The sequence below is a fragment of the Struthio camelus genome, chromosome 8 (genome assembly GCF_040807025.1).
Source record: "Struthio camelus isolate bStrCam1 chromosome 8, bStrCam1.hap1, whole genome shotgun sequence".
NCBI lineage: Eukaryota > Metazoa > Chordata > Aves > Struthioniformes > Struthionidae > Struthio > Struthio camelus.
In genome coordinates, this window is record NC_090949.1 from 19,074,176 (window position 1) to 19,098,099 (window position 23,924).

The window sequence follows — 23,924 nt, forward strand, 5'->3', positions numbered from 1 at the left end:
AATAACTTGGTGGTAAAGGATCTCATCCCAAATGTGGGAAGGTAACCCCTAAAAAGAAGACTATAGTATGGTAAAAGTGTTTGGTGAATGTCTTGGCTGAGCTTGTCTCACTTGATGAATCAACCAACCAGAGAAGGGGTCTTTCAGAAAAGATTACCTTTGTCACCTGGAGTCTGACACCCCCCTGAGACATGCAGTAAGTCAGTTCAGTGCTGGGAGCTGGCAGACCCCAGAGTAGTTTGGGATGCACCTTTGGCATTTGGGAAGTTCTTGCCCCGTGCTCCCTGTGCATGACTGCCATAGCAGTTTTACTGTGACAGTTATGCTAGACTTTGCTCAAGCTGAATCCCCCGGCTGTGTCAGGCTTTTTGTGGGACCTTAGATCTTTAGATCTTCCCTAGTTCTACCTTAGCAAGAACTGTTGTGTGTGTATGTTTGTCTTGCATGTTTTTGTGGACCACTATGGGTGTTCTAAGAAGCTGTCTTTAGCAACTGGCCGAAGTGGGTGCATAGTATTTGTATATTTTTTTAATATTTTTCACAACTCTCTGCTTGACTTCAACCTTGTAGATACAGGTCAGCTCTCCTGTGATGCTGAGCACGTCAAGATCAACAGGATCACTTTTCCCTCTGCTGCTGGGTGTTCTTGCTTGTTCCCTGGTGGTCTGTGCCTCACAAAGTCATGCAGAGGCAACCCCAGCTGGTACTAGGACCTGAAGGGTGGCAGTGAGACATGGACTTCACCACCTGCAAACCTCTCTGTCAGCCCTGAGGTTGACTGCTGTTCTTTATCGCAGTCTTTGCTTACTGTCTTGCATGCCGCTTATAAAAGCAAGGGGAAGGGCACGTGTCAGAAGACTGAGAATGGGAAGCCCAGATGAATTAGTTTCCACCAGTACTCCTTGCCAATGAGATCTTAAAGGGTCAAATGGTGAGGGGTGCTGTGACAGATTTAGTCCAGAATATCTGGCTCTTGCCTGCTGTGCTGTAAGACTCTATTGGTTGCTTTGAAAGCAGTATTCCATCATAACGCGTGCCTTTTGATCCTAGGTATTTTCTAAAGCTTCCCCATAGCCTCTGGTAGCTCAACTCTCTCACCACAGAGCAGACTACTGGTTGTTACTCCCTTTTCCCCCCCATCCTGCTGAAGAGCCCTTTCTATCTAATAGCTTAGGACTGTGGACTTTATGGATTTACTGAAGGAATCAAAAAAAGGAGGGGAGGGAAAAAGAAAATGCAAAACTTAAAACTACAAGAAACTATTGAGGTCTGTTATGCAGAACTATTCACAGATATGTTAGAAGTTGAAAGGTTTGTGAAACTCTTCAGGGCGTTGAAATGACAGGCGCAGGGTGTGGAATCCAGGGTCCCTGTGAGGATTTGGATCCCAGGAGGTCTGGGCCAAGCCGTGGTATAAGAAGTGTTTTTGTTGTTCCATGAGGTGGTACTCTTGGGGAGTTTGCATGTCCCATGAATCCCCTACCTGTGAAGATGAGGGGAATGAAAAGTTGGGAATGGGCTACAGAGACTCACGTGAGAATTTGAGCGGGCGGCGTGAACTGAGGTGGCTGTGGATATGCTCGTGCTCTCATCTGCACAGCTCTTCTCTTCCCCCCTTCTTCGAAGGGATGCTGGCATGTGTCAGTGCCACCAAGGCTTCCTTTGACTCCTGGCCATGCTCCTGGCTTGCCTGACCTTGACTGCGTGTGTTTTGGCTTCCTGAGTTCTCCGCCATTGCTGCCGCAAAGGCACCTCTTTTTACCCAAGCCAGTGGAGTCTGGTCATGTATTCATAGTGTTGTCCCTGCACGCTGTGTGAACTTGGAGACAGGGAGCAGCGGTCACTGCAGAGAAGTTGATTGTCCACGGGAACTTTTTTTTCCTGGATTTACTTTCTGAAACCTTTGTGACTTGGGCACGATACATTAGGAGAGACAGGAGTGAAGGTATGGAGGGAAATGCACTGCAGGAGCTGGAGATGCGCTGTTTAGGAGGTACAGGCAGTGGGAGAGGAGGTGCGACTATATGCCTGGGCTGCCTGGAGTAGAGGACTGAGTCAGGAGCAAAGCACAAGTAAATTGTTTGCCAGTAGGTGACTGAGACCAGCAAGCACCCAAGTGAGAGAAGTGCTGCAGCCTAAGCCACATCTGGGGTGGGGGGCTGGCATTGTCCAGAGTCCATGACCTTGCACCACTGAGTCAAAAAAGGGGCAAAAAATGACTGGTGAAGGACTTCCAGGCTTTCCCAGAACCTCTTTTCATAAATATTCTAGATTGCAATCAGCAGGAAGCTACTTTGAGCATTTTCTGACAACCTTTTACCTGCAGAGTGACCTTACTCAGCAGTTTGTGTGGATGAGTTTTTAATGAAATGCTAAGCATCCTAATACTAGACCATGGCCTAAGAGCTCTAGAACAAGGTAATTTCATTAAGCCATGTGGTGAATTGCTTAAATCTCTATCAGATTTGATGCAATGTCTTCTGAAATATGTGCGTGCAACTAATGCAGTCATATAAAACATACCTTAATTGCATTGACTGACAGACACTTCATTGCCATGTCCAAAAAAAAAAAAAAAAAAAAGCCGTCTAAGACTCCATCTCTTAAAAAGCCATCACAGTCCTCTCCCCTCTTTTCTCTTTGAGCGCTTTGCGGCATCTGTGCTTGCATAAAATCCAGCCTTTTTTTAATGTGGCTTTTTTGTCTTGTTTGCTCTGGACTGCAATATTTGTGGGTTGTTTTCAGTCAGCTAAGGAAATGCTGGTCATTGAATTTGGCAATCGTTTCAAGTTCTGCCCGCTAGAACTGCCAGAGGAAGTCATATGTCGGCCAGAAGAGCCTGTTAGTGCCGGAGCCTGGTGTCCTGCAGAAGCATCGCTTGATGCACGTCTACTCTTAAAGAGGCAGCAGTGACTTGGAAAGCGCTGTGCAAGCCCTCAGTATTTTCTGTTTTTAGAAATGGACTGGTTTGTTATGCACAGAAAATGAAACCTATTCTCAGTTTTACAAAGCTGCGTGGAACTGTGTGTGAAGCAAAGCTGAGGTTTGCCACAAAAGGCTGAAGGATTCAAAAGAAAAATATCAGTGTGACTTTTCTGATTGCTTGAATCTTTTGGGTTTTTTGACTGTTACTTAAAATGACTTGTTGGAAGCAGGAAGTTGGACTCTCTTACTAACACTTGTTTTCCTCTGCTATGTGTGCCCATAGATGCTGTTTTGTTATTGCAGGATTCTAGAGAGACCTGGGCTACTGCCACAGCCTTTACTAACAGGATTTTTTTTCCCCCCCTTTTCTTTCTGTTACTCACATACAGGTAAGCACGTGTGTGTGTACACACACATCTTTCAGGTGGAAACATGTGTTTTGATTTTGAACATAAGCTGTGATTTAAATTCTTGTTCTCCAGTTCCTTCCTCAAAGCTTCTATCTCATGTGCCTTGGAGCGTTTATAAATTACTGCTCTGCCTATAGTTATTTTCTGCAATAAAAGATAATTTAAAAAGTGGCATTTCTAGAAGTCCATTTATATCACAGACTTGATAGACAAGTTTCAGTCTAGCTTTGGGCTTGCGCATGTGCATGAGTGTTAAGAGAGATGTTGGAGCAATACATGTTGTAAATGGTCGTTTTTGTGTTGTTCTCTGGAGTGTCTATTTGAAAAAGAGTTGATATTAATGAGGTTGTTCTCTTTGTAGCTCCCAACACCAGGAAAACTTCCAACATAAATTTTATATGTAGCTTGCTGTGCCTGACAGTCATCTTAGTTGAAAAAGCTGAACCTTGCAGTGGGAAGACACAGGAAGAGCAGCAAACATTGTTGGTTTCTTAACATATTTACATTATGCTTTTTGATAATACGTAGTGTATTCTCAGGTTTCAGTGTTTCTCTAGAACAGTCAGTCATTCTCTTCATGAAACATAAACGGAGTACTTCTGCAGTTGTAAAACTTGTTATTTATAGAAGATATGAAAATAGCACCACTGTGAGGTATGCATATTTGAAATATAGGTGACTTGAAAAAGTTTGAAAGGATTACAGGTAACTTATAATTGACTATATCTCTTTAACAGTTGCTTTGGCAGTATAAAATATATAAATATTTTTATTATGATCAGAGATCATGTCATATATATAATGAGTATGAGAATAGCAATTAGCACCTCTACAATGAGAGGTAATATTTGGTGGCGGCCCAGATCCCATCAATGGGGGAGAAGTATGAAAATCTCTGTCATCTTACTGGAAACAATCTGATTCTCCAGTCCTGAAGGTTGATTGAAGTCTAGCTCACTCCCCTCTTACACATAAACAATCAGATTCTTCATTTATTCTGTGTGTGCATGCAAATATGTAAAGGATGTTTTGAGGCCTGTCAGGAAATGTGACTTTATATGGCGTCAGTCTTGTAGAGAAGCACAGTGACACTTACTTTTTAGTACCTTCTCTGATTAGACCATTTGGAGCGTGCCGCCTTCTCATCGTTTATTTGGGTTTCAAGTGATATTTATGACGAGGCTCCTTTAGCTATATAGAAAAGCATTGCAGATAGGAAGTAGTAGTCCATTATTACACTGTTAGCTGGAAATTAAGCCAATTTTTTTTTTTTCAGTAAATAAGTTTTCAAGCAAGAATCAGCAAGATAGTACAGATGAGGAGTGCTTGAAATGGTGTCACTGTGCATGAAAATACTTGTATGACAGCCTGGCAGACAGTCTTCTGGAGGATCTTATGTTTGTCTTCATGGCTTTGACTCTGCAGGTGAATACACATAGTCTTCCTTCTATGGGTAGTCCTGATAAATTGAGTAAATTTGGTTCCTTAAGATTGTTTTGCATGTAGTCAGGGTCCTAATTTCATTTTCTAAAATATTCCCAAAATCTTGCTGATTTTTTGTACATAGAGTAAAAATTCTGATGTCTTGAAGTTTGAAAATAGAAAACTTTTTTTGGAGAGAGAATTGTGTGAAGATCTGCTCCATTGTAGGGGAGTAGAGTGGCAGTGTATTGATTAAAGTTAGGTTTAATCTTCTGAAAAAAATTTCCTTTGTATCTACTTTTTAATACCGCTTGTGAGTGTATATGCTGCAGACACAAGTGCACACCGCTTCTTACTCAGGCTGGGGGGTTATAGGCTGGCAGTAAACTGAACAAAGCTAATTGTTAAATCTGCTACTGCTTAAGTTTTCTCCCCCCCCCCCCTTTTTTTTTTTAATGACCCATGCCCATGAACACTGTTCCTTACCTTGGCTTAGAAAGCGAGGATTTGGTTTTACATGTCCAATAAAAATGTGAGCTCCAAATTTGACACTTCTCTCTTTGACTGTACCCCTCAAAACCACCTGTAGAATGATGCATCTGTTTTGCAGTCATTTGGATCTGTGTGTGGTTCCATTGCACAGCCTTTGAGGAACAAAGTGTTTTATGGGCAATTTCCTATGTACTACAATCTTCCATCATCTATTTTATGTTAATTGCACATAATGCTTTCTTTGTGAAGCCTCACAGTCTCAGCCTCTTTCCCCTTCCCTGCTTTCAGCTTTTGAAACAGTGGAAAGTGGGCTGTCTAGGAGTTAGCTGAGACTCAGAAATTCAGTGTTCAGGTTGCAGGTTTGCCAGAATCGTCACGTGAGACCGTGTACTATGTTGTGTCTGCACGGCGGTTTGCAGTTGGGATGGACTCGCTGTGTCTACAGGCTGAGCGCATCGGAGGTGAGACAGCTCTAGCGCTGGATCTCTGAGCCCGTGGCTCATGTGATGCTCGGCTGTCACTAATGAGGCCTGCTGAGAGGCCAGGTTTATTAGTGATGCTGTAGTGATACATTAGTGAAGCTGTGTGGATTCTGGTTGGATAGCTAGCCCACATCTAACCTGCTAAAAATAAAGGCAAAGAGGGAACTTTGTATCTGCCTGGAAAAAAATGCATAGGACTAACCCCAAGTGCCCCAAATGCCTTTACAGAAAACGGGCTTCACTGAACTCTGTCATCTATCTTTTATATATCAGGTTAAGAATCATTTTCTTTAAGGCAAGAACTGCTTTTTAGTATGCATTCCTGTTCATGTAGTCTCCTACATGGTAGGACCGTGCTCCTCTTTTCTTTTTTTCTTCTTTTTTTTTGCCCTCCTCCATCTTCTTCTTGTGTTAGATGCTGTGTTAATGCAAATACACAACTACTTGGTAATAGTTTAGGGAGGAAGGAGGGGAGAAGAACATAAAATTAAACTTACTTGGTACCTGAGGTAGTTCACCAGTGAAAAGCTTAGATATGTGATGTGTGCAAGTAAATGCAGAGTAAAATACTGTCTGGGAAAAAGCTTCCATTTCCAGTGAGTCTTCCACTTTAATTGTTAAAGCAAAACTTACAATTCGGACGTGATACCGTTGCGAGTAGCCCACTCACAGCAGTAGGACAGGTTCTGTACTTGGGGCTGGCAGGAGTGCATCCTGGGCCCTTAAACAGATGTAAAGCAAACAAGAAATGTTCCCACAAAATGTATAAAAGGAGCACGTTCCCCTCAGGATTCATTATAGAGGATGTGAATAGTATTGACATCTCCTGATTCATGCAGAGCTGAGAGAGGCATCATGTTTTTAGGCCTCAGGTGCTGGGAAGCCTGACTGCTTTGTGAAAGGGCAGACGGCACCGACGGTTTCACTTAATCTTTGGGAGCCTGAGCTTCTACTTCAGGTCAGAGGAGAAACGGGTGCCACGGTCACAGCCTGTAGGCACGGGTGTTGCACGAACCGCAGAGCTGCCAGGGCTGGGCACCGAGGGCAGCCCTTGCTCTGCAGGTGCCCAAAATGGGACAGCACGTAAAGATGAAATTGCTTTGGCAGAGCTGGATGGAGGTGCTTGCATGTAAGCTGTCTGCTCTGTTTGCTCTCAGGAGCTTTTGAAAGCCTTATTTTTCAGGAGCGCTCTAGTTCTCCTGACTATGGAGTACATAAGATGAAGTAAAAGCCCCAAAAAACTGAAGGTTGGTGGATGTAAAAACTGGTTTGGAGTATATATGCACAGGGAAGACTGTATCTTGCGTTACATGGGCAGAGGTAAAGTAGGCAGTTTATACCTGTGTATAATCTGTACCTATAAGGTATATCAGTAAACTCTTTGGGTTATACTTTTTAAATTGTTTTCACAGAAAGAGCTATATCATTATAAATGTGACTTTCATTACTCATGCACTGTGAAAGTAATACCACTTGCTAGTGAGACTAGGACTTCAGTAATTGTCCTTGCCGGTTTGCCAAGTTATTTGTTTCAGGAACAGCTTGATTCTAGTTTTTGGATTACCGAAGCATTTGCATCAGTGATTTTCATCTAGCTTAACATGGTCACATTTGACAGCTTCAGCATAAAACAACTTCGGAACACTAGAAATTAAGTGGCCACGTTTTTGTCTAAAGATAAATTATGTGACTGAGCCACGGCCAGAAATGAGCAAACATTTTCATAAAATTGGAAGAATTATTTTGTACTGTCTCTTTGTGTCAGAACTTTCTGACACTGCTCTAGCTGTGATGCTTTTCGAAGCTGCTCTTGAGTGACTTTGTTTCCAGTGAAAACTTACCAGCACAGTTGGTTACTCTTACATTTCGGGGGAGAAAGTAGCATGGTTCAGTAAAACATCAGTTATGAACCAGATACAAATGTCACTGTTGCCAAGTACTGAGCAATATGTTTAGTGACATAGAGCATGCTCCTATACTGTAATATGCTCTCCTCACTCGTGATTTTTTTTTGTAATGTTTTCAACACTAAATTCTACTTGTAATCTGCTTTTTTTAGTCTGTTGGCTGGACCAGCTGAATTGTAAATCAGTGTAAGGAGGTCTCAACATGTTATCATTCCTTCCTGTTGCACAAATTCTCTACTTTAGTTATTTAATATTTAGAGCTAGAAAGGCAGCAGAACTTAGGCTGGAGGAAGATGAACGACTACATATAGTTTTTGAATATGGTGTAAGCTCTTAGGTTTCCATTTTAACGGACTTCTTTATCACCGCAGAAGTACTGTGTCAGTGGATGGGCAGGTCAGCTTTTAAAGCTGTTGCTGAAAGGTAGATCTTAGATCTCCTTTAAAGACAGTACGTCCGTGTGAGTATGTTGCTTTGCTCGGAGCGTAAGAGGTGCCAGGGGTAGGGCTGCTGCTCTGTCCTCACCGAAGGCAACGGGAGTTTTGTGTAGTGCTTCTAGGGCTTCTCCCTGAACACGCGCACTGGGACTGCCGTTTCTCCCCAGAATCGTGCAGAACGTGTCTCAGTTACAGTGATCCTCTGGGGAGACCATGCACGCTTCAGAGTAACGTATTAGTGGCTGATGGCACCACACACATGGTGTTGGGCTTGAATGTCTTGATTTGTAAGCGCTCTGGGGAGAGAGAACTCTGTGCTTGTATTATGGCCTGTATGTCCTGGCCTCTAGTCCTGTTTGCAGGTCAAAAAATAGGTAAGTTTATGGTCATGCGTTTCTGGCTTTACCTCTTAACGAAGAGTGTGCAATGGCACTAGATACAAATGTGTTAGGCCCTGGATCATAGCCGAGCAGTCCTTACGTCCCTTGCTGTTCTCTCACTTTCTTTTTGATGGAGACAAGTTCTCCAGCCTGGGTGGTAGACCGTAAGGGTCAGCAAGTTGTGCAGTAGGCACCTTTTTTTAGTGGGTATCATGTGGGACCAAATTAATCTCTGACTTAATGCCGCTGGCTCTAGTGGAATTACGCCAGGGTAAATCTCTCATTTTCCTTTTCACAAGGCAGCTAAAACTGCTGGTTAATCAGTCTGACTCTCTCTCTAGAGTGTGGGTAAGATCACTAGTGTCAATCCATTTGCAACCATGTATTTAGGTAAAATAAGCAAAAGATTATTTTTAGAATTAGCTCTGTGAGTGTTACCTGTAGCTTTGGAAATAAACTTCAGTCCTCGACACACCTGGTAAATGCTACCACAGCTGCCGGGCAGTTCAGCCTCTTCCCTGAGGACTGAAATGTGCTTCTTGCCAGCAGCAGTGCAAAAAGGAGAGAGGGCTCTCCCTCCCCACAGGGGTCTCCCACATTGCGGCCCCTCTGCCCTCTCCCGCGTGGCCATCGGCAGGGCCGTCGGTGCAGCGACCTTGCTCGCCTTGTGATCCAGCCGCTCGGGCGGTGAAGCAAGGCAGGGCCCTGCCGCAGCAGCGAATGTTAGTGCTGACCTGACGCCGAGGAGAGACCTCGGTGCCTCTCTGGCACGGGCTGCAGAGTGCTGGGGGCTTGAGTCCTTCAGGAGGACGAGCAAGTGCGTGGGTGTGAGTGTATGTAACTGTTCTCTTAATTGCATTGCACTTTTCTTGAAGATCTCTCTCTGATGTTTCTGTTCCAAAGCTCTTCTGTTTCATTGCTGGAGTAAGCTTTCAACGGAATAGGTGCTTACCTTGTGCTGACAAATGAGAAATGTGCATTTGAGAACCTCCCCAGAAGGGAAACCATGGGGTCTCACATGCTTATAGGAACTTTCTTATGCAATTATTTGATTTGTGAGCGTGCATACATAGCCCTTTAAGCAAAATTACCTTCAGGCAGTAATGCCATGTTCACATATTTTGCCTTTCTTGGAAAAGTAAGCAAACTCTCAGAAACTGCTGGCTCCCTAAAGCTGTACGTTGCAATCTACTCTAGCTGGCTTTACACCAAATCTCTAATGCTCACAATATTTAAGGAGAATAATAAAAATACTCCCCAAAATGGATCAAATAGGTATTCCATTTTGAATTCATAGCCCTCCCAGAAGAATTTTTTTTTTTCTTTCAACTTAAGAAAAGAAATCAGTGCAGGGATATACCCCCTGTCCCCCACGCCACTGATAAACACTTTTCAAAGGTGATGCAGTACTAGATCTTGCCACTTAAGGTGGTTTCATGAGTTATCCTTGACTGAATTCTTTTACAGGATATTAGCTTTATATTTTGTCAAGGGAATTACAGCAGAAATTCTAAATCTCTTCTACTGGATAGTATATATCAGTAAAATGTTAAAATAAGTTTCTTCCTATTAATTCTTTACAAAGTATTTATAGGGAGAAGTGGTAAAAAGACGTACAAATTTTCATATTTCTGTTCTAAGTTTTTTCTGCTTTGTACTAATTACCTTCATATTTGCAGCTGAGTAATCAATTAAGATGTCCTTTTAATGCATCATTTGTAAGTCAGAAAAGCTCCTTATATGATCTGGGGTTAAAACTGATTTTCCTCTTCTATTTTACTGAACAGCTGTCATAGCCTGGGCAGTGTAACTCAATACAACACAGCATATTTTGTCCTAGTATATCAGCACAGATTTGTAAAGGCTGTTTTGGAAAATGTGCCATGAATTTATCTCAAGACCTTCACACTGGAATAGTTAATTCAACCTTACAAATCCTTGGCACTTGACTTTCATCTTTCATAACAAAACTCAGTATCTGTGATTTGATGCCTTGAAGTCAGCAAAACAAAATGGTACTTTTAACAGCCTTGTTTACTTTGATCAGCTTTCAACATTTGTGCCCTTGCCTTTCACGTAGTACAAATTGCTTTAGCAGAGTAATGGGGCAGGAGCCCACAGACTGTTTTTGTAGTTGGTTACTGTGGTGATACTCAGCCTTCCCTGAACCTCTGATCTCCGGGGAAACAGAAACCTCGGCAGCTGGCTTAACCTTGTTGCTATCGTATGGATCTGCTAGAGACCTTAAAGGAACTTTTTGCAGACTGTGTGGACGCTGGTGGTAACCATGAATACCTACAGATGTAGCTCACTAAGCATTGCCTGCGGAAGTTTGATGGACGTGTCACCTATAAAACATGGTATCTTTTTGAAGTCTCACTTAAAAATTTTTGAAGTTTTTCTAACATATCTTGAAAGATTCATTCTAGATGAAGTGACAAAATGCCTCGGTGGTTAATTTCCCATTGATAATTATAGACTTTGTTGGTATGCTTTTTTATAATGAATTTTTATAATGAATTTTAAACCTATGTCCAAGCTGTTGTATTCCTCACAAGTTAGTCCTGTGTTACCTGAGGAGTGAGTGTGTGCCAAAGGATAGTGAGATAGGCAGAGCTGAGCCTGGAGGAGCTGCTTGCTTGGACAAACAGAGCTTCTGAAACCACGTCTTACGAAAAGAACCACTGCTTAAAAGCACGTCCAGAAAGTTTGGCCTTGATTGCGCAATAAAAGTGCTGGCTACACAGCAGCTCAGTAATCAAATGAGACCTTTGCAAGGGGGAAGGGATGTGCTGGACCGCACTGACCGACTTTCCCATAGGGTTGCTGTGCTGCTATCTGGTAGGTCAATGAGCTAGCCCTTAGCGTGATTTAAAAATAACATGGACTGAGCATATGCTTGGTGAATGGACTCGGTGACCTAAAAGTTCTTTAGTCCATTCAATGATTCTGGTTTTACTTTCTTTTGGTATTGTTTGACCTGGCTGCTGCTGTAGAGCTGCCTGAGATGAGAAAGACTGATTGATGTAGTGTGTTGCTGAGGAGTACAAAATGTGTGTATTTTATAAGATTATTTAAACTTGTGAGAATGGGCAGAGAATGTCTCTTTTTAGAGACTTCAAAAAAAAAATTTCCATGGGAGGTTCAGAAAAGTAGTGAATTTTACCGCTGTGTTCAGAGGTTTCAGAATTTTGTGCCATGTCTTCATATCTAGCTGTACAGATCTGAACACATGTAGGACTGACTTCTATTGGGGTTTCCGGTCAAAACGTCCCATAAGTATTTAATAATATGGCTTCTGCCAGTGAAAGCACAAAAAGAAAGAAAGAGAAAACTTCTAGTTAGCTCTTCTGCTGTTAATTAGAAACATTTTGTTTAGTGGTTTGAAGTAATCCAATACCTTTTTATTAACTTATGCCATGCTTAAAAGGTGCTATGCACCGTCTAGACGTTTAGGAAAGGATGTGCCTTGAAGAGCTCACAAACTAAGATGAGGCAGAGAGAATATGTGTTTGGGGGATGGGGAGCAACCACTAAGGATGCAGCTGGTACAAACTTCAACTAGATTTTCACTGGGGGCGCTGGAGCAGAAATGACTCTTTGAGGAGAGAGATCCCTGGAGGGGTGAGGACCTCTGTGGTGGTCTGGAAGGAGGCAGCCGTGCCAGCACTTGGCAGAGGGGCAAGAAGGTGGGAGGACAGGTGGGAAGGAATGTGACAGTGGAGTCTACTGGGCAGAGCTAGAGCGGGACTGTGCCATGCTAAAGGTGCTGGCATAATTTCACTTACTGCTTATGCTCGTGTTCATTACAAGCTTTAAACATCTTAGCGTCCTGGTAAGCCTTTCAATCCCCAATGTAAGCATGGGAGAGGAGTTCAGGTACCTCCGCTGCATAGTCAAGGTCGATGCTCTTCCCTCGGCTCTATAGATAGCTCAGACTACCGTCCTCCATGCAGGAAAAACCTCTCACCTTGCCTGTGGGGTGTTTTAATTGTGCCCACCTTACTTGGGCAAGGGTTATTGTGTGAGAGCCTGCTGACTGCTGTCATGCAAGGTAAAATCCAGATGCTTTGCAGCGAGGATGTTGGCAAAAATCTCTTGAGTGCTAGTAACCCCTCCCAAAGTCTGCTTGTAAGTCTTTCCAAGGACCAGGAAATGTCTCCCATTTCTCTGAGGATCAATCTGCGCTTTTCACGCAGAAATGAAGGAAAATGTTGTTAATGTGGTACAACTTTCCCTGTGTCCTCTAATTACAGCTAAAAGCGTGGATAGGTATGAACCTGGAACATCACAGGTTTTGAATCAAACTCTGATTATTTATCTTTTGTTTATATAAATGTGTGTGTATATTTTAATCTCTGAAATATTGAAGGAATAGCAACTGAGAAATCTAATGGTACATCCAGTTGCAGAGAGTCTCTGATTTTCTCACTTAGATAATATTTTTACTTTTTATGCTCTCTCATGCCACCAAATTAACAAGTGGAAGTCTTCATAAAGTCTAAAACATCTGTCTTGTCTGATAGATGTTGACTTTGAATAGACTTGTCTGAGACCAGTTGAAACAGAGATACTTCTCCATTTTCTTACTACCCAAAGAACTTGACCTTACCATTTCTAAGATGAAATTTTTGGAGTGTGTTGTTTTTTTTCATTTATTTTTTTAATAAATATCAGAGGTTTTGAAAAGCTAGAATTTTTCAAATTTCTAATAAGAGCATCTTCTTTAAATTAACTTGGCGTTCTAGTAAAGACACCACCAGGATGCAAACCAAACTTAGTGCCCCCGTTGGCCTATATGAGAGGATTGCTATCGATTTTCTGGTTTTGGTTATTTAAGTACATAAGCCTGTATTATATCTTATTTCATCAATATTTACAATATTTATTTTACCTAGCAAGAGAAAGTTACACAAATTAAGTTGAATCAGAAGAAACCAGGTACCAGTTGTGAGTGAAGAGGTGGATGTAGGTACACAGGATGAGAGAGAACACCTTTAATCTTCACTGCACTTAGCGTAGTCTCTTTTCTCTTGGACACTTGGAAGTTGAGGGGTTTTGAACTCAGAAACACTTGATGCCATTTGGAACTGAAAAAATGTCAGAATAAAATGTGAATTCATATTTGCCAGGTCAGTACTGCAAAGGACATAACTTGGCTACTTGGGTAAATTTAGATTACAGTATTTTGGTTTGTAAGAAAACTATTACGTAACACCAGAACAAGGTAATTATATTTAATAGCTTAAACAGCTCATTACTAATTAGCCATGATTACAGCTGAAAAACCACAAGAATTAATGAAAGCTTTTTAACAGCAGAGAATTTAATAGCAGTTCTAAACACCGTTTTCTTTCCACGTTCATCACCCTCCATTTCTAGAGAGAACAACAAAGTGGGAGCCCTGTAAGATAAAGAATTTTATCTTCTGCTTTGCTTTCAGCTAACAAAATTACTCTGGCTTTATAGCCAGAGACTTTAAAGCAGTTTTTATAACTAAGATCATGACTGACATGCAGAGTCTTTGTCATCTTGTTAGCATTCAGAGAGCTAATGCCCTGCAGTTTTCTAAAAGGAGGTATTTTATTCTTTTGAGGCAGTAAATGGAAAGAAATGCTGTCCCTGGAAGATGTAGTCTGTGATACTCAATGTTTTCTTTTGGAAGTGCATAAATACAAATAAGCCTCCTGGTGAGAGAGACCGAGCACTTAAAAATGCGACCGCAGATGCTGAGCGCTTCTGCGGTCCGATTCAGCGCTATCCAGTGCATGCTTGCCTCAAAAAAGAGCAGATGTTATTTCTTTAATACAAGTATACGAAGGCTCAGCCCAGCGATGGTAAAACCTCTTTAAAAGAGTATATGGGGCACTCTTGTGTGTTTCTGGGTTTATTCATAGAAATAAAGGCAAACCAGGAAAAGAAAGCTTTAAAGAGGTCAGAATCTGCCGCGTGTAAGGTTACGTCCGTGAGCAGCAGGTGCCTCCCCGGCCCGTTCTGGGAGAAAACCCTCGCGCAGCAGAGGGTCATCCATTGCTTCCTGGGTTTTGTTTTTATTAAGAGAGTTCAGTTCAAGCTAGCTCCCCAGGCACAGCTGCTTCCTTCCTCGCAACCCCTCAGCCCACAGCCAAGATCCTCCCTCCGAGAGTCCCTCCGGCCGCCTTTCTTCCCCGATGGGCCGGGAGCCGCCTGCCCCAGCGAGGCTGCCGCAGCCCCCGGCCCCTCACGCTGCCAATGCAGCAGGAGTGGTTACTTGCTGTGGAAAAACCTGTAGCCGTACGAGATAGGAAAAGAGGATGCTGGTAATGAATCTTGGCGTTCAGTTATAATTCGGTGCTTTTTTGGATTTTTGGGGAGGTTCTTTTTTTTAACACAAATGTGGAATTATTCTTGCAGTATCAATTTTCCAACAGGTTTTAATCACACATAACAAATGTGAAAATACTGATGTCCTCAGCGCTTCCTGAGGTGCATTTATAGGGATTCACTATGGTGATTTAAGCTGGCGTAATTAAATGTGCCATACAATGAGTATATTTTAAGAGGGATGTAATCAGGAAAATTCTGCATGTAACCATCTGCTTGCTGATTAGCACAGCACATTGTTTGCCAGCTTTTCAGAATTTGTAAGTATCAGGAGAAAACGTTACTGCTGTCCTCCAGGTGTTTGTCAGACTTGTGAGACCTAGATTTGAGTTTCACTTTACAGTGAAAGTGAACTCTTCACTTTTGGGGGGGGGGGGGGGAGGAATGTAAAGCTAAACTTCTTCTTTTGAAAAGACTGTCAGCTATAATGGATACCACATATTTAGTTTGGTATCTCGTTATCTGGTCAGTTTGCCAAGTGAATCTGCCTTTACTTTAACAGTAAACTAGCTGATGTGTGCCACTATGTAAGACTAATGCAATAAACATTATGTAGCGGTTTCAATGTCTTGAATTTCCTTTCAAATTTTTGAGTAGGAGGAAAATTCATTCCAGATTAACTGTATGCTCATTTATAGCTGCCACCACTCAAAACTGTGGTTGTGGTTATATTTACTGCCTTAATCCCTTTTTTAGAAGGATTTATAATGTATTCTTTTTCAGAGAATCTGCCTGCAGCTGTAGTCCTTAGACACACTTACCTGCTCGGGGCGGGGGGGGTTCACAGTGGAGTATGTAGTATCGTGACTGTATTCCTAGTGCTTTTTTTTCCTATAAAGTAGGATGAACTGTCAAGCCAAATGCTGTCTGCCCAGAAAGCTTATTAGTTACTGCAAAGCACACTGTGATTTCAGGCAGCGCGCGTAACGCGTTGAAAGATGAGAGAAAGCCTGATCTCGTTCAGCCTTAAGGCTAGAGTTTTGCCCATCATCAGCCCCTCTCTGGAAGGGCAACGCTGAGACGTGCAGGGCTGGGCAGTGCTTCCAGAAAAACAGACTGATTGCTTAAAAGTCATCGCTAACAAGTTGCCCTTGTTCTGTCCGCTTTCCTGGGCTCTGTCTTGCCTGGACTGAGCTTGGTTATCCACCACATCCTGTTGCCTTTCACCTCAGGCCCGTAAGCCACTGGCCCTTTCTTTCCCCCTCTGCCCCTGCTTGTCACTCTCTGAAGAAGTTGTTGCTAGTTTGTACCCGAGGATGCCATGCGTGTAGACAGCTGTTAGGAAATAGAAGTCTGTTATCGCTTGCATAAAGAATGAGCCGTTCATCCCAAAATGCCCAGCGGTATTACTAATGCTTTCCAGTTTTCTTTACTGGCTGATTTTCGTCAAATCTCTTTTACAGGTCACCTTTGATTGTTCCTATCTGGTTACTCGCCTCCTTTCTGTCCTCTGCCTTGGCTTGGTACCTGTGTTTTATGTGATCCTTTTTGTCCCGAAGACAGGCATTTTCTTTCCTTAATATGACAAGATTTCTTTTGGAGTTCCCTCCATAGGCGAGTGTAAGGATAGCTTGTGTTTCTGGATTTGTTCCTCCTATTTTTTGTTCGTTTGGTTTTGTTTTATTTTGCAGGTTAGGTTTATGCCCCAATAGCATCAGCAGATGAGGGTTGTACTGCAAGCCAGCTTTGTAGGCTACCATCTAGAAACCAGAAATCTAAGTTGTCTTTGCAATTCCTTTTATCTCCTTGTTCTCCAACTCTCAGCTTAGTGGTTTGACCTTTTACATAAGCTATTTTTCATCAGCGTTTGCCAAGGTTTTCTTAAACACTTTAGCAGTGCTTTGCAAGTGTAGAGCACAAATATTAACTATTTCCTTCTGTGTCTGTGTTCTGTTGACTGATTTTCATTTTTATTATTATTAGGGAAGTAGAGTAACTCATAAACTTTGATCAGGAGGTCTGAATACCGGAAGCCTTAATATACATAAAAATGACCTCTGATTCATTGTTTCAAATTCCACTTTGGTTTGGAAACTCACAAAGAAGTGTTCATGTATTTTTGTATTTCTCTATAGGTCACCTTACATTTGAATCCAATTTCATCAGTGCATATTCACCAGAAGCCTCTGGTGTTCCTTCTCAACTCTCCTTTGCCTCTGGTCTGGAAGCTAAAAACAGAAAGACTGGCACCTGGAATCCGAAGAGTGTTCTTTGTAAGTATACAGAGTCCTCTGACCTGCTCTATATCATAGCTACTTGTCGCACAAGATGTAGAGTTAATGGCATTTATTTGGAAGTTTTTAAACATACTTTTAAAAAAAAAAAAAAAAACCCAAGTTAACAGGAGGTCAAGTTACAGTGTAGGGCTCTGGGGAACAGTTAGGTGGCAGGGAAAAGCAGTTTGAAAAAGTATGTAATTACTTGTTATGTGAATTCAAAGAAAAGAAACCAAAACTGCTTGTTTAGAATTTGCATATTGTGTAGTTATCAGTACTAGCAGCAATTGAAGTCTGAAAAACGATGTGGATATAACAGATTGCCAGTCATGATTAAAAGTTTGATAGTACTATAATGCAAAAAGCCTCAAAGCAATAGGAAGTATGGGTGGATGCTAGTTGTGTGGTCTGTGACCAAAACAAAAGTCTGTATGTATTAAGCTCCATATGTACAGTGCAAGGTTTATGTCTCTAATGAAGCTCCATCTATTGAAATGACCAAGTGAAGTCCAAAATGATGTCATTTTTGTTTCTCAGAAAGCCTGGAGCACTGCTTATAATGTAGGATCCAAATATTACCTAGTATTTGTAAATCATGTCCTTACGGTTTGCCAGGACATTCAAGTTTGCTATTTGTAGTGAAACAGACAAGTTGTTTGGATTAAATTTTTAATGCGTGACATCATGTCTAATCATGAGTTGTCTTTATTAGAGTTACAGCTTTTACTATATTCAACTCTAATTGCAGAACTACACTTGATTATTTTTAGCTATATCCTTATAGGGTTTAATTTTGCTCTTCCAGCACAGCTGACAGAGGCAGGCAAGACTGCCTCTGTAATACCCTATGGGAACTTAACCGTGTCACTACCTCACCAGGAGGGGGAAGATGGTCAGTGCTGCAGTATTATCACACAGGGAGGGGACGCTTCTCTCTCAGTTGACCTCACATGGTGGTGATGCTGCTAAGTGCACCAAGAGTCCCATCGCTCACTGAACGCCGAAAGCTTTCTGGGATTGTTTTTATTTTCTTCTGATCAGAGCAAAAGAGTAGGAGTACCCTTGATGTTTTGAACTACCCTTGATGTTTTGAACTTTGAAGGACTTCATCCTGTTTCCAGTGCAGTTTGTTTGATTGGTGTCAAGAGCATGGGCTTGATCTCTAGCTTGTTAGGTATTTACGATCTCAGGTTTTCTCATTATTGTATAAGTGACTCTTGCACGAAAACCAGTGCAGTTCCGATCTGCTCAGAAGATGACTGAGGAACAAGATGATGAACAGTATGATAAGAGTTTGCACTCCTCTCCTGGCCAAAAGAAACAGCCCCTTTCACCGTTTAATCAAGTCTTGGTCCTACAATTACTACATCATTGCTCCCATTCCATATCAGCTAATTTGTTTTCAGCTATTTCTTCCCCTCACCTTCTTTACCACAGTATTTCCTTCTGTGGTCTGGACCCCTCACCCTTGCCTTGCCTGGCCTCTAGAAGTGAAGTGGGGCTCTGCTGAGGGCCGTCCATTTCCACGCAGCAGACTGCCGCAGTGTTCATACTGCCATTGTGCTGGGCCTGCTTGATTTGGCTCAGCAGGGCTTCAGCAGGCTACATTAAGCCATAGGAACAATAGGGATGTGCCTAAGACCTCAGCTGCCAAAACTGCACGATAAGCTAAGTGTTCATTTCAGAAAACTGTTTCCAGCTCTCTGGGTTGCAAAAACAGGCTTGCGGCAGCAGTTGCCGTTCATGCCAAACAAAAAGTCATTTGACCTTCAGTGATGCCGCAGCTGACCTGGGCATGGACGCAGCAGGAAGGGGTAGACTGTCTCTCAAGTGGGGCAGAGGTCCCTGATGGATGCTTGGGGTTTGGTTTTCCATTGGTGAGACTCAAGTGCTCTGCCTGGTAAGGGCTGAAAGTTGTGCTGTCTTACACCATCCTCCCAGCACGTACTTGTGGCACTGGAATAACACTGCTAGCGATTAGCTGGGCAAGTATGAGAACTTTCCTTTCTGTTGCAAGGAATGAACTAGCTCTCAGTGTTGACTTGTCCCTAATTGTGATTAAACCTCTGAATAGCTCTACATGGCAGTTTCAGATCTGTACAGGTGCCGGGTAATTTATATTCTTCCTTCCACAGTGTTAAGGTTTCTGTTTTTCTTTTTTATAAAGAGCTTGAAAAACGAGATTCTAGAACCAAAAAGTACTGATCCACTGTTACCTCTCCCAGGTTAATCCCTACAATCGTGCTCTTACCAGCATTTCATTCTTTCTCTGTTCTATTCTGTTCTATCTTGAAAAGAATAGTGCTTTTCTTTTTTTTCTTTTTTTTTTTTTTTCCTGCAAACACAAACTGGTAGGCTGTAAGGTTACAGGCTAAATGACTTAAATCATCAGAGAAAGGCAAAAAACTGTGCAGCACAGAAAGCTGTAGGTATTACTAAAGAAGTTCTAGCAAAATCTGTGGGCAGGCGCAACACACCAAAATGAAGTGGGTGAGGTTTGTTTCTGCAGTACAGATGTCTATGTCTGTGTTAGGCCGTGCCAGGTTGCAAGTCACTTGGACTGCCTCTGGCCTGAAGATGAAGCCTGCCCGGTTTGAGCTGCAGAATAAGAGTTCTCATTTCCAGGTGAGTCATGGAGCAGATGGACATACTGTTTCTAGTCTAGTTGTGGAGAGACTCCTTGCTTTCTTGCCAGAGCCTTCAGTAAGTTTTGGAGAAATAAGCCTACAAGTGTAAATCACAGTTCCAAGGGTGCAGAGTGCAGAACTTGTTTGCTGGCCCTTGTTATTTGAAAATACTTTGGCTTATACATGTACTTCTGCAGCTCTGTCTTGTTCGGTCTCCGTGATTTCATAGCCAAGCCAGAAAACAGAATATTCTGAATCATAAAAGATTTCATATTTTAAAAACCTTTTTTAATGTCCGTGAATTATATGTTCAGAACAGAAATCTGTGTCACACATACCGTAGCAGTGTCATAACTATTGTGTCTGTCTCTATGGAAGCCTTAGGCAGGGTAATGACTGACTTCCCAGCTTTTCTCTTTCAGACTTTTCATACAGCAGGTTCACCTAGTCACAGTTTCATTCATGTACTGTGTTTTAAAGTCTGAATTATACTGCTTTATTGACTGATCCCTAGAGAAGTGCTGTAAAGAAGTTTAACTGTCAACTTCTGGGACTCGCTGGTGATGAGCAAAATACCACTAGAACCAAATCAAAGACACTGAAGGGTCATGTAACTGTTTAGGGAAGTCCGGTTATTTATTTCTTTGGATTACTGGCTATTGATTTGTCCCTGTGAAGCATTATCAGAATATTACAGGGAAGTATGTTTGAATAAATCAAACACTACTACTTAATTATATAAAAAGATGCAAGGTGATCTTTGACAAAGAAAACTCTTGCATACGAGCAGATGATGCATCTGAGCACTCTGTAAAGTGCTGTTAGTGCTGTTGTACAAGTGGTGAAACTAAGGCACACTGAGATTAAAAGACGTTTATGTGGCAGTAGGGGGTAGAGTTAGGGCTGTTCATGCGCAGTGTCCTCATTAGTAGGATGATCCGCTACCTTCAGCCTGCGAATTCACTGTTTCAGTTTCCACTGCAATGGTTTGGATCAAAACTACAAAACTAAGCAACCCCAAATTGCTTTTTCTAAAGGAAGGGATTAAAAGATTTAAAGCTCCGACCAGCACATCTCCAAAAGACCAGGAAAACACATGGTAATGCTGAGTAGTGCTGGAGTTTAGCTTCTTATCATTATAGCAAAAGCTTGCATTTTTGCCTTTGGCCTCATCCTCCGTTAGCCAGAAGTTTAAAATGAACGGGGGAGAAAATCCAGTCTCTGTGAAGGTGGTTCCAGGATCAAAAGAAGCACAAAATATATTCTTGCAAAACATTTTTCAGTAGAAAAATATAAATAGCGCTTAAGCTTGGCATATATGGGTGGTTTGCACTTATTTTTACCATATTATGTGCATAGCTTCACCCGGCACAGTGTCTTGTCACACACTTTTACCTATGTCACACAAGCAGCTCAGTTTCATTTTCGCAGAATGTCTCTTTATGGCTAAACCTGACGATGGAATAAATTATCATTAAAATCGATAAACTGTCCCAGCCAAATCAGAGTGTGTTCTGTTAATATCAGAGTTTTTTAATGTCGTATTTTGTAGAGGTTTTTTTTAAACACGTTGCAGTGACTGGAAGCAAGGTGATGCTTACCAAATGGCAGTACTTTGGAGGAAGCTGTCCGAGGCAGTGCGCAGGGTGCTAGACTAAAGTGAGGAGTTTCTTGCTTGCCTGTTGCTTTATTGTGCTTCTTTGTGCTTCTTTCCCCATCTAGGAACTGGAGAGAACACTAGTAAACAGTTTTAACAAAAAAAATTTGCATCTTGATTTAAAAAAAAAAAAAAAAAGCTTAGAAAATCTATATACCTATTATTTTGTTGCTTTTTTTTGTGTGTTGCAGTAATACCAGTGCGATTCTTGAATCCTCTCTCAACCGCCTTGAGTTGCGTTCAGCTGAGTTACTGACATCTGTTTAGTTACATACAGTACAGAGTTCAGGGAGTCACAGGATGCACGTTGTGTAGAGAACGGAGCGGCAGTAAACTGGAAGAAGTAAAACATGCGTGTGCTCTGTAACGTCAAGTCAAAAGTGACCCAGTAGGGATTACAGAACTGTAATGCTTTGGTATTTCTGTCTGATGTACGCAATAATGTTTCGGTGCCATGTAAAAAGATAAGGAGGCCAGGTCTTTTTTAATAGCAAAAAGGTTTATTTTCTGTACTACAGCTAGTAATTTTTTTGTGCTTTTTATACTTTTAAAAAATACAGAGAGAGAAAACGAGATGCTATTCCTGAGCTTTGACTGCAATTATAGCTGTATTCTCTGAGGTTACCTGGGAAAGAGCAACAGGATGGAGAATGATTGTTCAAGTTGTGGCACAGTGTCAAATAAAGCAAATTTCAATGTGAAAGTCACAAAAAAAAGCACGTATGTGACTTCTGTTTAGTATAGTGATGACACTGCGTTTGGCATAGATTGGATTATTTTCAAAGAGTTTGCGTGAGTTACACATATCTTGATGGTTAAGTAGGTGGTATCGGAAAGTTATTGTGATTTTGGTGAAGAAGGTCTCATAGTGTTAAAAATAAATATGCCTATGTATAATGGTATTTCAGTCCCAAAAGACCTGAAATGGGTTAGTACATGAACTTTGCCTGACCTATGTAACCAAAAGTTACCACTCTGATTATAGATGTATCTAATCATATTAGTCTGATTGGATATATTTACATGTCTCAAAAATGCAGCAGAGTTTAAGGGTCGGCATTTTCTGCTCAAGAGTTTGAGTTCCTGGGCTGGAGGGTCACAGCCCCCTGGTCGCTCAGGGGAGCAGTGGGATGGGAGGGAGAGTCTGCTCCGTTCAGCAAAGGGGGCTGTCTAGCAACGCTGCTAAACAATTTTTTTTTTTTTCCCTGAGCAGGAAATGCCAAAATTATATTGGAAGTGAGGGAGTGGGAGATGGAGTTAAAGTACATCTTCACCAGTGATTAAACTGGTAGATTATGACAGGGCTCAATTTTACGTAAGTAAGGCAACACCTGTGGAAAACGCAATCACAGGTAAAAGCATTGCAGGTCGATCCTGCAGAAAAACCTTGCCAGATCTCCTGTTCCCCAACCCCCCCATTTCTGAATAACAAAATAATCTCCTCCCTCCCCCCTCAAGTCATTATTTTTCTCTCACCCCAAAAGCAGTTTATTGCAAACATGTCTTGGCCAAAAACCAAAGGCTTTATGAAACTGCCCAGAAAGAGGGTTTTTGCAGGTGCTGCTCGGCTCGTGAATTTTCTTTAGAACTAGTAGCTTTCTCTGTTGCTTTTGTAGCCTAGCGATGTCTTCTCTGGTCAAGTGAAGCTAGTGAGAATGCAATCAGTGAGAAGATGGACCAAATCCTTTGGTTTGCTGACAGCAGTCATTGTTAGAATAAATGGTATTTAAAAAAAAAAAGTCTTAAATATCTACATATGTGACTGTTTATAATATTTAACTAAAGATGTGATGCTTCAGCTCTTTCTCTGACTTAATTATTCAAGTGATTGAAAGAGTAAGAGTTACAGATGAGAAAGCACTTGTGCAAGTGAATAGCCTTACTGGCAAGAACCTTTAATAGGACTGATTATGTGCATTAAGTTAGTGAAATGGAGGTGGGGATAAGGAAGCAACAGCAGTAATAAATGCAAAACCAGATCATGTGCTCTTCGCTTGGGATTTTAAAAGAAAAAAGCTTTATTTAAAAAAAAAAAAGCAGTTGTAGACTAAAGAGTTTAATTATTAATCATTTATGTATTTCTAAGAAGAAAATAAAAATGTTCTTATTTCAGCCAAAAGCCGGTTTATTCCTTTCACTTCACGAAAATATGGTTCACATATTTTGGGTCTCTGCCACCAAACCACAGGCTGTTCTACAGTTTGCACTAGATTTTGGATGACTGACAAAACTCACTGAAAAACAAGTGCTATTTGTTTTCCTGTGCCTAGTATTTAACGGGAAATCAGGAGGCTAAATTTCCAATCATTTGCTAAACAGACCCAGATGTTAACAGAGAGCTCTGCAAGGAGAAGAGTGAGGAAGGATAGGAAATGCATGACTACTGATAAATTTGGTATAAATAGTGACCTTTCACTACTCCAACTAAAAAGCAGTAGATTTTCAGTGTTATGTAACAGTGTGAAGAGGAATTTAAAAGGACATTTACATTTCTATAGAATACTGGGTTTGTTTTTTGTTTTAATCTTTGTCCTACTCAGAAGCTGGAAATAATCCTGTAGTTGCCCTCTTCCACTTGGCAGAGTTCATATTCTTCCTTCCCCTCC

The 23,924-nt window shown here is 41.6% G+C and overlaps 1 protein-coding gene across 7 annotated transcripts in view; it reads left to right on the forward strand.

The window, feature by feature from the left end:
- TGFBR3 (transforming growth factor beta receptor 3) overlaps positions 1-23,924 on the forward strand; it is a 143,572-nt gene that overhangs the window by 69,655 nt on the left and 49,993 nt on the right. For all 7 annotated transcript variants that reach the window (XM_009682539.2, XM_068952514.1, XM_068952516.1 and 4 more), the window contains one exon: positions 16,894-17,031. In XM_009682539.2, coding sequence (XP_009680834.1) covers positions 16,894-17,031 — 138 coding nt within the window. The remainder of the gene's footprint in view (positions 1-16,893; positions 17,032-23,924) is intronic.